The sequence below is a fragment of the Salminus brasiliensis genome, chromosome 18 (assembly GCF_030463535.1).
Source record: "Salminus brasiliensis chromosome 18, fSalBra1.hap2, whole genome shotgun sequence".
Taxonomy (NCBI): Eukaryota; Metazoa; Chordata; class Actinopteri; order Characiformes; family Bryconidae; genus Salminus; species Salminus brasiliensis.
The window spans coordinates 8,428,531-8,443,965 of record NC_132895.1 but is presented as its reverse complement, the minus strand read 5'-3'; the positions used below and the strand labels follow the sequence as shown (position 1 = coordinate 8,443,965).

Here is a 15,435-nt window from a genome sequence, read left to right as displayed (position 1 = left end):
TAGAATAAAGAATAAAAGACACTTATGTTTAAATGTATTAAAGAACAGTAACAACTAACGAAAAGTGCATTTCCTGAAGAGCAGAATGACCATGCTACTTAACTGGTTCTCACTTCAGGCATTGAAGGTTGCTATGGAGTTGCTTAGTGGTTGCTAGGCAGTTGCTGTGGTGTCCCAGGTGTGTCTGGTGCTTGGTTAGGTGTGACAAAGTAGTTGCAGTGGGTCTCCATGTGGATAGTTAAGTGTTACTAATGTATTTGTCTGTAAATAACTGATTGACACAGTGATTTATCAGTCTACTCAGGTTTTCCTAAACTTCAGTATCACTTCAGACAGAAATCACTGATCTAACACTAATCTGATACTAACTGCATTGATATAACCTTGCAAAAAAACATTTTAAATTCACTCATTTTTTATGCTCATAGTTTCCTTGCTGTGCAGCAAAAGGACATTGTGTGCAGAGGACATAAAGGACAGCGACAATCCAATTTTAGTCAAAAGAAATCTCAGACATCTGCTGCTTATCAATGGATCAGAACGTCTGGATCGTATTAGACTGCATTTCAAGATCAGTACAAGGAGATGAAAAATGAAGTGTTCCCATTGGAGTGTCCACAATCGGTCATGACATTGGCATCACTGGTGACTGTGGTGGTGAAGAGGAATGGACAAACACAGACAGGACGACTCATTTCCAAAACCTCATTGAAAGCTTGTGGGACTGTGTTGGGAAATATGTGGAGAAGAAATTCTTCACTATAGATAGATAGTGATGTCTGGACAGAAATGAGGAATGTGAGGGGCGGTTAGCAGTTTATTTAGCATCATTTGATAATCACAGAATATTATATTGTTTATCATGTATTTTGCCATACATATCATTGCATTTTATTAAATCAAATGGGATGCAGTGAGAAGAAGATGGGACAAAGGGAGAGAGAGAGAGAGAGAGAGAGAGAGAGGCTGAGAGTGGAGGTGAAGCTGTGATAACGCTGATCCGCTGTGAGCTGCTGGTGAAATCTCTCAGGCACGCTTGCTCCCGTTCGTTCCCCAGAGAACTGAAGAGCAGCCAAACAAAGAGGCTGCGCTCAATAACAGGAAGGCCATGGTGAGAAATACCCGTTATCGCACTCCCCAAACACGTCAACATCGCCCTTCAGAAACAAAGGTGTGCGCAGCACCTAGTAAATAAGAGTGATTTACGGCAATGGCCGCAGCCCTGCCTCCAACACCGACCGCTTGTTTATTAGTCCCAGTCCAGCACAAAACGACGAGCAGCACAAGCAACAGGCCGTGACCTTCTAGGAAATGAAGCGACGTCTGGGTCCCCTGCTCGAAAAACAATGAATCGGATATCTAAATCTGGGAATAATTGACCGGTGAAAATAACTGATTAGAGGAATGGAATTCCACAGCACTCCCTTCCAGTGGGTTCTTGAGGCTGGCTTTGAAGATGGCAGGCCACATTTTTGCACGCAGACCTGGATGCTGTGGCACCGGTAGAATGCCTTACACAAAGGGATTTTCTGTGTCAGAGGAATGTTAGAGATCTGTGAAGTAGGTTGAGCTAAAACCTGCTGGAAACAGGCTTCAAGCTTGGCCAAAGGTGGTAAGGTCAAGGTTACTGTCCTGCAGTTTTAATCCTTAAAAAAGCATTTTAAGTTTTTTAGCAATGTGCATATTTGTGAAGGAGTTGCTGCACAGTAGAACAGTGCATCACCATTCCAGGGTCTGCAAAAGATCATTTGCAGTTAAATGTAAAGCTGTATTGACATGTCTTGTTGTCAAGGTCGTCCAGACCTAAACTTGACCTCCACCATTCCTGTTGATTGGCATTTCTGAATAACTATATGAGGAAGCAGCTACCTGAAAACACTACGCTATCTTTTAATAGCCCTCTCCTGCTTTGTGGGCATCAGTTATGTAGTGCTAGGCAGCTGCTTAGAGGAGCCCATGGCTGCTGATTGTTGAGACATCTGATAAGTCTTACTAGCTAATGAAGTCTGCATCTACTACTCACTTAACTTTTCACAGTAACATCAGTGGCAGTGGCAAAGACGTTGGCTGGCTTTGCATGTATTGAAGGAGACTTTTTAAGAACTTACCCTACTAGTGCTGGGAGTGTTGCTAGGGGGGAGTTATGGGCAAGTGGGTTTATTGGCAGCACCAAATTGGGAAACAAGAAGAAAAATTTGGCAAACTAATTTATTAAAATTTAAAAAATAATTTATAAAAAAAACAACCCTGCAATGTGAGCAATACCACTGGTACAGTGCAACCTCACAAACATCTCACTAAGCAAACATAAAAGTTTTCCCTTAGTGCTTAATTTTGTGTAGATAACCCTCATGCTGCCAATATAGCTCTGACCCACCGAGCCATGGCCTCCACAAGATCTCTAAAGGTGTTCTGTGGTAATCTGGCACCAAGACATTAGCAGCAGATATTTAAAGTCCTGTAAGTTGTGAGGTAGGGCCTCCATGGATCGCATCAAAGGGCCTCCTATGACAGGTGCCATTATCATGAGATAGCCAATATTGTTTACTTCACCGGTCAGTGGTAATAATGTTGTGGCTGCTCAGTGTATGTGTGTATGTATAACCCACCAATTACCACTGTGCGAGCCACATGGTACATGGTTACATGCCACAAAGGGCATTTAGGGAGAGCCCAGACATGGAAGTGACAAACCATGAACCTTAAACACTGATGTGTCTTCCTTCAAAAAAAAGTGACAACCAAAACAGGCCAATTTCAAAACGCCAAAACTATTACATAACAGTCTGGACTCATTTTATTTAGTGGCCATGTATTTACAGTGCCCCTGTGACAACAAATGAAGGTGACATGGCGATCAGAGTAAAATCACATTGACCTGTTGAAGTGAAGGACCGTGTTTCCTTGGTTGTGATTTGTTGGTGTTTGTCAGAAACATAAGAATCTAGAAAATAATCCAGTAAACTGTATAAGAATCAACAGAAAGCTGTAGAAATATGCTGTTTATCGATATCTGAACATTGACTGGTGTCTCTTATTGTCCACAATGCACCATAAAGTAAAAAGTAATTAGCCTCTCTAACACAGTTACTCGTCCCAGTCTAATCCCACCCCCACCCCCCTACCCCTTATGTTTCAGATGGTCTAGAACCTACACTGCCTGTAAGCCATTTCTTCCACAAATAAAAAAAAGGGTTGCATTCTGAGGCACAATAACAGGGTGGTAAAAACATCTGAGCATTTTCACCCCAACTAAAGTCACATACTTACTATTTATACATAAAACTTCAAATATTTAATGAAGGCTTTATACACTCAGAGTAGCTCATACGCTGTATGATTTTGAGTGACAGTTCAAAGGTCAAAAGATGATTTTTTTCAACAAATTAAATCTTAATCAATTTTAAGTTTTTGAATTAACTTTTTTTGTTTTTGGATTAAAGAATTTCAGTGTTGTGTAAAAAACTATTGTTATTAACTTTTGTTTGAACTATTAATTAATACTATTATCATCTCATGTCCAGACATGTATGAAGTATTAGAGACCCAGACTTGAGTAAAAGTACAAGCGTTCTATTAAAAAAGTGACCTGAGTAGAAGTAGAAGTGTCTTTAAGCTCCAGACTTAAGTGGAAGTACTAAAGTATTCAGCATTTTTAGTACTTAAGTACTGCAAGTAGTTTATTGTAAACTGTACTACTTAAGTACTGAAAGTAAAAGTACAGTACTGTGTTCAGTAGGTCTTACAGAAAGCAGTCAGAAGTCTGAATATCAGTGTTTTTATATTATTAGAAATGCTGAGCCTTAAGCACTGTCTCAGTTCCTCTGGCTGTAGTAGAAGGACAGGACTGTAGAAGACAGAGTTCATGAACACGAGTCTTCAGTTCACTCTCTAAACAAACTCGCCCAAAAGAGAGAGAGAGCTGAGCAGACCTGACTCAACCTGCCACATACAAGAGCTTCATCTGTAAAACCAGTGAGGAGAACAGCTCAAACCCTGAGCTTCACTCTCTGTAAACTCAGCTACAGCTGAAAGATCTCAGGCCATTCAGACACATACGAGTATTTGCAGGAGATGAAGATAGAGTTTCTTCTGGTTGTTCATCCATCTAGCGCTCTGGCCTGGTGATAATGTGGGTTTGAAATTATTGGTACTATTTTTATAACGAGTAATGATGCAGCTCATTAAAAATATAACAGAGTAAAACTATTAAACTCATCCAAAATATGTAGAGAAGTTAAATAAATAAATAAATAAATAAATAAATACTCCAGTAGGTACAGATACAGTATTTTGGTACTTATTTACAGGAGTGAAGTAGTTCTACTTCTAATGGGTAGAAGTTCTACTATCTCTGGGTATAATTTGTTTGCTCTAAATTAATAATCAGTGTTTGATCACATGCAGTGAGTTCAGTTCCTACAAGGTCTGAGTGTGAGACCTACACACTGCCATGACCTGCACATTTACAGCCATCTAGTGGAGGCTTGAAGTGAATCACTGTCAGGAAACTTTATTGCCTCACAACGTTCTGCATGTATCCCTCCTCCATGAATCAATATCATTACATTAACTTACATTAAAATAAAAAATAAGCGTCCTGTAAGTGAAATAAAACCTCATGACTGAAAGACTTCCTCCTTCCCACTCTTATCGTATTTCAGTCAGTGAACTAATTTGCATATTTACACAGAGTTACACTATCCAGTTTCTCACAATGTGCAGTAATGACGAGGCTTTGATGTGATTTCTTTTTACTGGTGATTTTAATAATTCTCTTCTTTCCAGTTCAAACTTTCTTGCCCTTTCCTTTCCATCCTCGCCTGCTCAGCCTCTCTCCATCATCTCATCACGTCTACTCCACACTTTCTGCTGCGTCTCTCTCTCGCTATACTGCGTTTTCACACCAGCTGCCAGATGTTCACCTCTGTTCGTCTGTTCTTAACAGAGTCATAAAATAAAGATACGTAATATCAGCTAACACATTTTTAGCTCCATACTGCTGTTATCAGTGATCATTTATATATCTCTTCATCTGTAATTAGTTTACCATGCTCTTTTAATTTCCCCACACCACTAACAACTGGCTAATTCTTAGTATTTCATAATAATAGATATTTTATGTATAGATATTTTAAAGTATTACTTACCAGTTCTTTCATTGAAGGTCGTTTTCCAGAGCCACCAGTTAAAAATAAAATAAAGAGAAACAAAAAGATAAAGATAAACCCCCCAGTGAGCAAGCCAAGGGCGACAGTGGCAAGGAAAAACTCCCTCAAAGCTGGAGGAAGAAACCTTGGGAGGAACCAAGACTCACAAGGGGGGACCCATCCTCCTCTTGTCAAAACCAGTTAGAAATAAATAAACCAGGTCACAAGCAGCTGTTATCTCCCTGGCACTAGTGGTCTTCAGATCTTCACCCTGAAAGAAATCACCAGAAAAGCTTTGTATTAAAATCTCAACAATATAAAATCAAACTGACTCCAAAAAGATCATTAAACATCTCCATCTGATTCAAACACTGCTGCAGAGTTTAAACCAGAGCCTAGAGAAATAAATAAACACATAAACTTACCTCATCTTACTGCTGGACTTTTCCTGATTTTACCTTAAACTGACTTGTACCTTGAAGAGGTGTTAGACTGTTGTGGAATGCCTCATCATTATCTTCTCATATTCTGATCCACTTACTCCAGCTCAGAGACGCAGTGGCAATAGGACAAGCACAGAACGCCAGTCATCCCTGTCTCCAGCATCCCGAGACGCTCCCAGGCCAGCCGGGAGAAGTAATTCTTCCAGCAAGCTCTGGTCCAGAGCTGCCGCTTTGGTGAAGCGACAGAGCGTCAGTCTCGTGACGCGGCGGCCCGGGTTCGAGTCCCGAGAAATTTATGGGCAGTGGTGGCTCAGCGGTTAGAGCGCCGGGATATCGATAACAGGGTTGTGGGTTCGATTCCCGGGCTCGGCAAGCTGCCACTGTTGGGCCCTTGAGCAAGGCCCTTTACCCTCTCTGCTCCCCGGGCGCTGGAGTTGGCTGCCCACCGCTCTGGGTGTGTGTGTACTCACTGCCCCTAACACGTGTGTGTGTGTGAGTGTGTGTTCACTACCAGATGGGTTAAATGCGGAGGACACATTTCGCTGTACAGTCCACACTGTACAGTGACGAATACGTGCACCTTTACCTTTACCTTTACCTCGGGATCTCCTCCCAGCTGGTTGTGCCCAGCACATCTCCAAAAGGAGGCGACTGGGTGCATCCTTATCAGACACCCCAACGACCTCAGCTGGCTCAACTAAATGAGAAGGAGCAGCGGCTCTACTCTGAGCCTCTCCAGGATAACAGAGCACATCATTCTATCTTAAAGAACGAGCTCAGCTAACCTAACAGAGAAACCTCATTTCAGCCGCTTGTATCCGTGACCAGGGTGGGGAATTGGTAAATTGGTAAACGGAGAGCTTTCTGAGGTTCATGCAAGAGCTTTCACAAACTTCTAGGGAACCTCATCCACTCTAGGTGTCTTGCCACTGAGAAGTTTTTCAACCACATCAGTGACTTCAGCCAGAGAGACGGATGCCCGGAAATCTCCAGCCCTACCTTCTGGATAGAAGGCATGTGCCTCAGGATTAAGAGCTCCTCAAAGTGTTCCTTCCAATGCTCAACAAGATCCTCAGAGTTCAGAGCTTCATCACCCTTACAGAGCAAAATTTGGGCAATGTCCCTCCTTCCCTTTCTGAGTTCTTAGAGCATTTTCCAGAACCTCTTTGAGGCCGCCCGAAAATCAGTCCCCATAAACTCTACGGACTCCTCCCATGCCCTGGATTTCGCTTCTGCAACTGACAAAGCTGCTACCTTTATGCATGTCTGTACCCATTAGCGGAATCAAGAGGGCCCCGATCCTCCTTCATCCTCTTGACAGCCTCCCTCACCGCTGGTGTCCACCAACAGGTTCTTTGGATGCAGTCATAACAAGCACAAACAAGGTTTTGGTAACAGTTATGAACAGTTGCTTCCACAACGGAGGTCTTCAACATGGTCTATTACGAATCCATGTCCCCAACCTCCTCCGGGACATGTGAGAAGCTCCTTTGGAGATTAGAGTTTGGAGATGATCTTTTCGGACGATTCCTCAGCCAATTTTCCCCAACAGACCTTTACTACTTGTTTGGACCCACCAGGGCTGGCTGATCCAACTCACCACCAGATGGTGATCAGCTGAAAGCTCAGCACCTCTCTTTACCCAAGCATTCCCAAACACACGGCCACAGGTCAGACGACAAGACCTCAATGTCCATAACTTACCTCTGGCCCAAGGTGCTCTTGTACTAAGTACACTTATCAGCAACCTTGTGTTGGAACATGCTGATTGTGATGGACAAACCATGACTAGCACAGAAGTCCCATCACATCCCACCCATGATCAATGGTCAAAGCTGGAGCTTGACTTAATTTCTGTTGGTCACGGACATTGCTGAAGACTGGCTGCGTGAAGGGAAATCCGAAACAGCTTCTCTGGCCAGTCTGCGGATGCCTTCCTGCACCAAACCTTCACCAAACACGTCCGTTGTTGTCCTTGAGTCGAGAAGGTTGGCCTGAAACGGAGAAGAAAGCTCAGAGTAAATAGAAGTCTTATTTCTAGAGGAACAAAACACTTTTCTAATCTGATTACAGTGCTTCAAGTGTTTGTGCTCAGTAACAGTATTTCTTCACCTCTTCCAGAGCAATGAAAGTGGACAGAATATCTCCAGCCTGGCCAGAGGCGATGTCGTCGCCCAACAAGTTGTCCGTCAAGGTGGCGGCCATCTCTTTCTCCCTCTCGGCCTGAAGCTCCCGCTCTTTATTGATGGGCAGGTTTCGGACCTCATCCACAATTCTGGATGAACACATTTACAGTCAGAGCAGTGCATCATTCTACAGTCCAGGTGGACCTTTTCATAACAGCTGTTGACAGACTGAAAGTAAAATAAGGAGTTTATCAGCTGTGCTGTTGAACCTTACTTCATCAGCTTCTGGCGAATCTCCTGAAACTCTCTCTCATTCCTGTCTATGGCTTCCCGTAGCAGGACCAGATTCTCAAAGTTGTTGAGAGTCAGGTTGGTCAGGCAGCTGTCATGCCACGGTGTCTGGCGCTGGGTCATGCTGGTTTTGGCGACCACTTCCTCCACATGTACCAGATCTTTCTGAGATTCATCTTCTTCTGACTGTTTTTGAGAAAAAAGTTTCAGTTGGAATAAAATAAGAGGAAAATAATGACTTACATGCAGACAATATTAATATGTTCAGCTAGAGGATCTTTAAGTAGGGGGTTAAGCTGGGTATTTACACACTGTTGTTATCATGAGCTGAAGGTAGGATGCAAAGCAGGCTTACCTTAGTGGAATCTGATTCCACAGCTAGTTCCTGATTGGTGATGATGACAGAACTAAAGAAGTTCAGGAAGATGAACCCACAGCTGAAGATGAAGACGAAGAAGTACACCAAAGCAGCATAGCGAAGAGCTTCATCCACACTGAAATGTACAGAATATTAAATTAGACAAAACTGTCAGTAGAGCAGCTATAAAATATGAATCTTTGCACCAAATACAAACGTGCCAAAACAGATGGACGTACATTGAGGTTTACTGCGCTCACATATGTTCACCTAGTGTTGTGTTTCAGAACTGACACTTTGCTCATTTAGTTACAGTCAGAGATCCAGACAAGAGCTGCTTACCCCTTAAAACCATAGTAGATCTTAAACCAGCCATTCTGGGTGATGCAGATGAAGAGAGTGTACAGGGCTGTAGGGAAGTCTCCAAAAGCAGATGGGACATCATCTCCAAACAGCATCACTCCACACAGGCCAAACATCTAGAGCACAATCAAAGACAGAGTCATTCACACACAGCGTACAGCATTACACCATGAACAAGACACAAGGACAGAGACCTCATCATTTTGTTTTGATCATTTTGAGATTTTAACATTTAAATATGAATCGTGGGAGAGCACTTACCACCATGAAGCACATGATGAGAACGAAGATGTTCAGCAGTGCAGACATGGAACGAGTGATGCTGTTGAGTGCTTTGGAAAATCCCTCGAAGGAAGCAAACAGCCTGACACTCCGAAAGAGTCGCAGCATTCTGAAAAAGGAGGAAAGAAAGAAGCACAAATATTGAACAGTTAAAACTGTGAGCTCGGTCTGAACAGATACACCATCACTCTTCTAATTTCCATCCTTTTAAGAGGAACACTGATCTAGATGGAAAACCTGATGAGTTTTTAAAATGTGGGAACACGTCACTGTAATTTTCCTCACCTGATGAGCCGATTTTGACTCTGGGGCAAGAATGTGTACCCTGCCATCAGCACCAGATTAACCAGGAAATCCAGGACATTCCACCCACTCTGCAGATACAGAAGAAGGAATAATCAAATAAGACTTGATGAGACACAGCAACCTTCTACAAGGTCTATATAGATTTATAGGAGAACACATTTTGAGGAAGTTCCAGGAGAAAACAGGAAAAAACAGTACCATCCAGAAAATCCTGAAACCGTAGGTGAACTTCAGCACAATCTCTGAAATGAAGACGGTGAAGATGATCCGCTCCCAGATCAGGAATGCAGTCTCATGGTCCTGAAATTACAGTCAGAAAGAGAGTGGAGGTTAATATACAGTGTTTCTGAAAGTACACTCACACACAAGTCCCAGAAACATCACCTGTCCTACAAAACACACTGACAGAAGCACAGAGCTGTGCTGTAGAGTTAGTCAGTCAGTGGGAGAGTGAACATGATCTGAAGATGATAGAATATCTAATAAATACACAAAGATGATTATTTTAATGATCAAATTAAGGTAGAGCTTCTGAAAATATCTGGTGGCTTTAAGATTTATGGTTCTCACCTTGGCAATCCTTGAGTTGGTCTGGACGCTGATGACGATACAGTTGATCAGAGTAATGAACATGATGAGGAACTGGAGAACGGGATACTCCACAATGTACTGGAACATTGCAGTGATGTAATTTCCAATGTTGTAATCAGTCTACATGTGAGAAGAGAAGATTAGAGCATTAATAACTTTTGGTTAGGACTCAAAGGCCTGGAGAAGAGCCAAAGCTGGTCTTCTAAAAATCTCAGGATTTATAGTAGAAAAATTCCACATTTCAGGACATAATAAATTGAATCCAGTTACGTCTTATAGTTCATTACTGAAGGGTAACTTACATTTTGGTGGAGCACCTCCATGAGGCCCTCTTCTGCTTCCTCCACTTCCTCCATCACACACTGCAAAGAGGATGTTTTCTGCATCCACAAATGACACACATTCATTTAGACTTTATATCCATACACACATATTACACAGAATCTATTCACCAAAAGCTCTGGAAAGAACCTGAAAGAACAGGTAAATGGAGAAGTTGAAGAGAACAGGTAAAAAAGACCCTGGTCTACCTTGAGCATGGCGAGGTGGTCCTGATTCTGTCTGCTTGGAGACAGAAGGGCTTTCTCCTCTCGCTGTTCTTCCTCCTTCTTCTTCTGCTGATCGCTCATCTCTTCTGAGACTCGATCAGCTGCTGTCTGCTCCTTAGAAGTTTCGCCGCTCTGTTCGTTACCATGGAATCGAACCTCTCTCTCTATGACGTCATCCACGTTCCACCGTCAAGCGTCACCCAGCCGACGAGCGCATCTGCTAGTTAGCGACGTATGCTAGTCTAGTCGGGTCACGAGGACTGATCACATGTCGTTGATCTGAATACTAAGTGATTGTAAATGGACAGAATATTGATATATGATATTATCTAGTGGTCACTGATCAATAAAAATGGAGATGAAAATATTAGAATTATTAGAACTGAATATTTTCATAGATATACTTATATTTCTAGGCAGTTCACTGGCATGGAGGAGCAACTTCTGGTTGCTAAAAGCAACCCCCTTATTTCTGGAAGTGTTTCACTCGTAACTGAAGTCATTCTGAATTTGTATTAACAGACAATTTAGCTCAACTTTAAAGAACAAATAATGACTATTGATGAATAATAAAGGTTTAGGTTGTGTTCGATAGACAAGACTATCAGTATTGTGATATAACAGATTAGCATTACCTGAAGGAAATACAGAGCTTGCAAGGCAGGTAAATAAGCTTTTCTGCAGCTTCTGTAAAAAACTTTACAAAATGAAAAATGTGGAAGGAAAGCTTTCATCAACCATGTGTTCAAAAATGAAAAAGAGGAGAATTGATCAACTAAAGATTTCATTGTTTTGTAATTATAAAATATGTTGTAAAGCCTTACAGTCTGTTCCACATCAAACACACTGATATTCTTTTAAAGTCATCATTTTTCATTTGGAAATTTACAACAAAACAAGTTTCAATATATAATCCCAATGTGGCATTTCCATTTAGATTTTACATTTTTATAATTATATTCCCCCCATTCCACAATCCTAGCCCACCCACCTGTTCCCCCTCAGACCCAACATGTAGAAAAACCCCACCCAGACCCCTACACACAACCCTGACACACTGATATTCTTCATTTAAAAATGAGGGAGAAAATAGATGTATCCTTTGTAACACTGATAGAATTTACCAAAAAGGTAAATGAGTGGAGAAGCAGAGCAGCATTCAGAGCCACATTTTAAAATGATTTCCACTCCATTTTTAACCTAATTTAGTCTTTTACACACAACATTTGGAGCATCTTAGTGTAAAATCATAAAGGTGATCACTTGTCACATTTAAATCATGTATAAAACACTCATTAAACTCATTAAAAGCTCAATAAACACTTTTAAAGTCCTAACTATGTGGGCATGTTATGTGGCATTCCAGTACATTACTCTCCTGATTCCTCCAATCAGAACACAGAGAGGCTGCTGTCTCTTCAGGAGTACACATGATATTTCCAGTAGAAATGGGAGAAACCACTAGTTTTCTTCTTCTGATACTAAGTAATAACAACACTAGTATCCTGATACCATTACAAATAATTATACAAAAAAAATCTTTTGGACTCATAAAAAGGAGGAATCTGTGATTTCTACAGTGAAAATGTTTCAAATTTAGTGATAAAATTCTATTTAAAAGCTTGACTCTCGTGTCAATCATTAACTGTTTAGGAAAATAACTCCAAATGATTTTCTATTACAGATTTTGTTCTGCATCCATCACAAGATGTTTGGAAACAGTCTTTGGAGATTCTGGTCCTTGTTGACATGGTTGCGTCACTCAATTCCAGCAGTTTTATGCTGCAGATCTCGTTTCTGCAACATCCTAAAGATGAATCTACTGGATCCAGTGACTGGGAAGTTACACCACCTCCACCAGTCTGGCCTGTTGACACAAGGCAGGTTGGGTCCATGAATTCATGCTGTAGGTGCTAGATTCTGACCTCACCCAGTGGAGGTTCTAGACCATATGAACCATGGGGGAGATGGAGTGATCAGGCTGGGGCCAGTAACTATGTTAGAGCAGCCAATTACTTTTTAGTTTATGGTGCATTGTGGACAATAAGACACAAAAGTCAATGATCAAATATCATTAAACATCATATTTCTACAGTTTTCCTCATTTTTATTATATTCTGGATTCTATAGATTCTCATGCTTTTATTTAAATTTGGAAATTTCATAGGCTTTGTTTTATTGAAAGACCATGATATAAGTAACGGTGGTCTTCTGGCTGACACTGCAGCCTTGATCACAATTTGAAAAGGCAGGGGGAACTGGCTAGCTGTGTCTATGAGGTAGCAATGACAGGGAAAGACACAGCAAAGCCCAACACTACAAAGCTTAATTCCACGCCCACCATCCACTCCATGCAGAGACTTAACCGACTGAAGGACACACCACGATGGCCTTTCCCATAGCCCCGAGGTCTCATATCATCTTATTTACTTTTGTCTCACTGAAACTTGGATAAAGCCTGATCAGTATTCCCAATTAATTACTGCTCACTTATCCGTCCTGACCTGATGGAGGACTGACCGCTGGACTCCCCCGCTACTGCTGTCTGCCTAACAACTATGTTAAAGTTTAAACAGGTTTAATCTGCCACTATTATTATTATTATTACCACCATTAACCATAATTGCTCTCATTATTCTTACCATCTCTATTATGATTATATTAGATTATACACTGCTCAAATTAAACAATAAAATAACACATCCTAGATCTCAATGAATGAAATATTCCAGCTGAATATCTTTATTCATTACATAGTGGAATGCTTTGAGAACAAAATAATAACATAACATAAAATAACATAAAAATGATCAATTTAAATGAAAATTATTATTCCATGGAGGTCTGGATTTGGAATCATACTCAAAATAAGAGTGATACAGGCTGATCCAGCTTCAGTGGAAATTCCTCAAGACAAGTTAAAATGAGACTCAATAGTGTGTGTGGCCTCCACGTGCCTTTATGACCTCCCTACAATGCCATGCTCCTGATGAGGTGGCGGATGTTCTCCTGAGGGTTCCCCTCCCAGAGCTGGATTAAAGCATCAGTCAACTTCTGGACAGTCTGTGGTGCAATGTGGCGTTGGTGGGTGAACCGAGACAGGATGTCCCAGATGTGCTTGATTAGATTCAGGTCTGGGGAACGGCCAGGCAAGTCCATAGCATCAATGCCTTTATCATACAGGAACTGCTGACACACTTCAGCCACATGAGGCCTAGCATTGTCTGAAGGAACCCAGGGCCCTCTGCACCAGCATATGGTCTCACAACAGCTCTGAGGATCTCATCCAGGTACCTAATGGCAGTCAGGGTACCTATGCCTAGCACACGGCCCTCCAAAGAAATGCCTTCCCACACCATTATTGACCCACTGCCAAACTGGTCATGCTGGAGGATGTTGCAGGCAGCAGAACGCTCTCCACGGCGTCTTCAGACATGTCTTTCACATGTGCTCACTGTGAACCTGCTCTCATCCGTGAAGAGCACAGGGCAAATCTGCCAATCTTGGTGCTCTCTGGCAAATGCCAATCACCCTGCACTTGTAGACACCAGGCCCTCATACCACCCTCATGGAGCCTGTTTCTGACAGTTTGAGCAGAAACATGAATATTAGTGGCCTGGAGGTCATTTTGCAGAACTCTGGCTCTGCTCCACCTGTTCCTCCTTGCACAAAGGAGGAGATAGCAGTCCTGCTGTTGTTGCCCTCTTACAGCCCCCTATACGTCTTCTGGTGTACTGACCTGTGTCCTGGTATCTGCTCCATGCTCTGGACACTGTGCTGACAGACACAGCAAACCTTCTTGCCACAGCTTACATTGATGTGCCATCCTGGACACTACCTGAGCAACTTCTGTGGGATGTAGACACTACCTCAGGCTACCTCTAGGGGGGAGAGAACTAACAAAATGCAAAAGTGACCAAAACATCAGCCGGATAGAATGAGAACGTAGAAATGGTCTGTGGTCACCCCCTGCAGAACCACTCCTGTATAAGGGTTGTCTTACAAGTGGCCTCTCATTTCTACCTGTTGGTTAATCTTGTGTCCTCTTTTTACAACAGCAGTTGTAAAAAGCAATGTACCAATAAATTGGGTTGAGGCAGGATGCATGTGCAGAGGGACTTTATTAGGGCTACAGCAATACTCGTCAGGACAGGCAGAGGTCAGGAAACAGACAGGCAGGTACAAATCCATAATCCAGAAAAAAGCAGGGGGTCAAAACCAGAATAGACAACAATGTAACCTGACGACATCAAAGATAGGTAGTGAAACAGACTTCACCAAGAACCCTCCAAACCGAGGTGCTGAAGAGGAGTCCTAATCAGTCCAATCATGAACTGCACCTGTGTGCTGGAGATGAGCCTTAGGTAAAGGGTGGAGCCCTCACACTTTGGAGCACATGACCTGTGCATGAGTTCACCACTGAGGCCAGCAGATGGAGACATTAGAACTATACAACTAAGTGGTCTGTCAGGGTCATCTGGTTTTGTTGTGTTTTTGTTTTGTAATGTCATTAAATGTTTCTGTGTGGACAGACAGACAGATGGACAGATAGACAGACAGATAGATACTTTATTGATTCAGAAGGAAATTTAGCAGCCAGTAGCAGTTACACAATAACAGCACAGTAAATAATAATATAATTAATACAGATAAATAAAATAAATGAATAATAATAAATAATGGAAGAATAATGAATGAATGAATAATAATGTGCAATAGGAGAGTGTATCAGCAGATATGACAATACTGACTACATTTCTGCATATATTGATATATAAGTAAAGTGTCAAGTGTTCAGGAGTGCAGATGTGTAGGATGTACAGTAAAGTGTTAATAGTGCAGATAAATAAACCTATGATTAAACATAAGAGACTCAGTCCTCATCTGTCCTCCTCCCTCTTCCAGCCCCACTGGGAAGAGTTGAAGAGCCTGATGGCTCTCAGAGCAAAGGATCTTCTGAGTCTGTCTGTAGAGCAG

General features: G+C 41.9%; 1 protein-coding gene across 3 annotated transcripts; it reads right to left on the bottom strand.

Annotated features, from left to right (window-relative positions):
* Nucleotides 1–911: 911 nt before the first annotated feature.
* On the bottom strand, nt 912–10,685 carry LOC140539259 (cation channel sperm-associated protein 4-like). 3 transcript variants are annotated; one of them, XM_072661928.1, is made up of 12 exons: nt 10,441–10,685; nt 10,213–10,290; nt 9,890–10,030; nt 9,518–9,619; nt 9,299–9,387; nt 8,993–9,122; nt 8,711–8,847; nt 8,366–8,504; nt 7,994–8,196; nt 7,706–7,868; nt 5,151–7,587; nt 912–1,061 (listed from the first exon to the last, which is right to left on the bottom strand). In XM_072661928.1, exons 1-11 carry the CDS (start codon nt 10,537–10,539, stop codon nt 7,441–7,443), a joined length of 1,428 nt encoding a protein of 475 aa, XP_072518029.1. In that variant the 5' UTR covers nt 10,540–10,685; the 3' UTR covers nt 912–1,061; nt 5,151–7,440. The 3 variants fall into 3 exon arrangements, with proteins under 3 accessions (XP_072518029.1, XP_072518028.1, XP_072518027.1); XM_072661927.1 differs by lacking the exon at nt 912–1,061 and adding an exon at nt 4,373–4,940; XM_072661926.1 differs by lacking the exon at nt 912–1,061 and adding an exon at nt 4,373–4,935.
* Between the last annotated feature and the right edge of the window lie 4,750 nt (nt 10,686–15,435).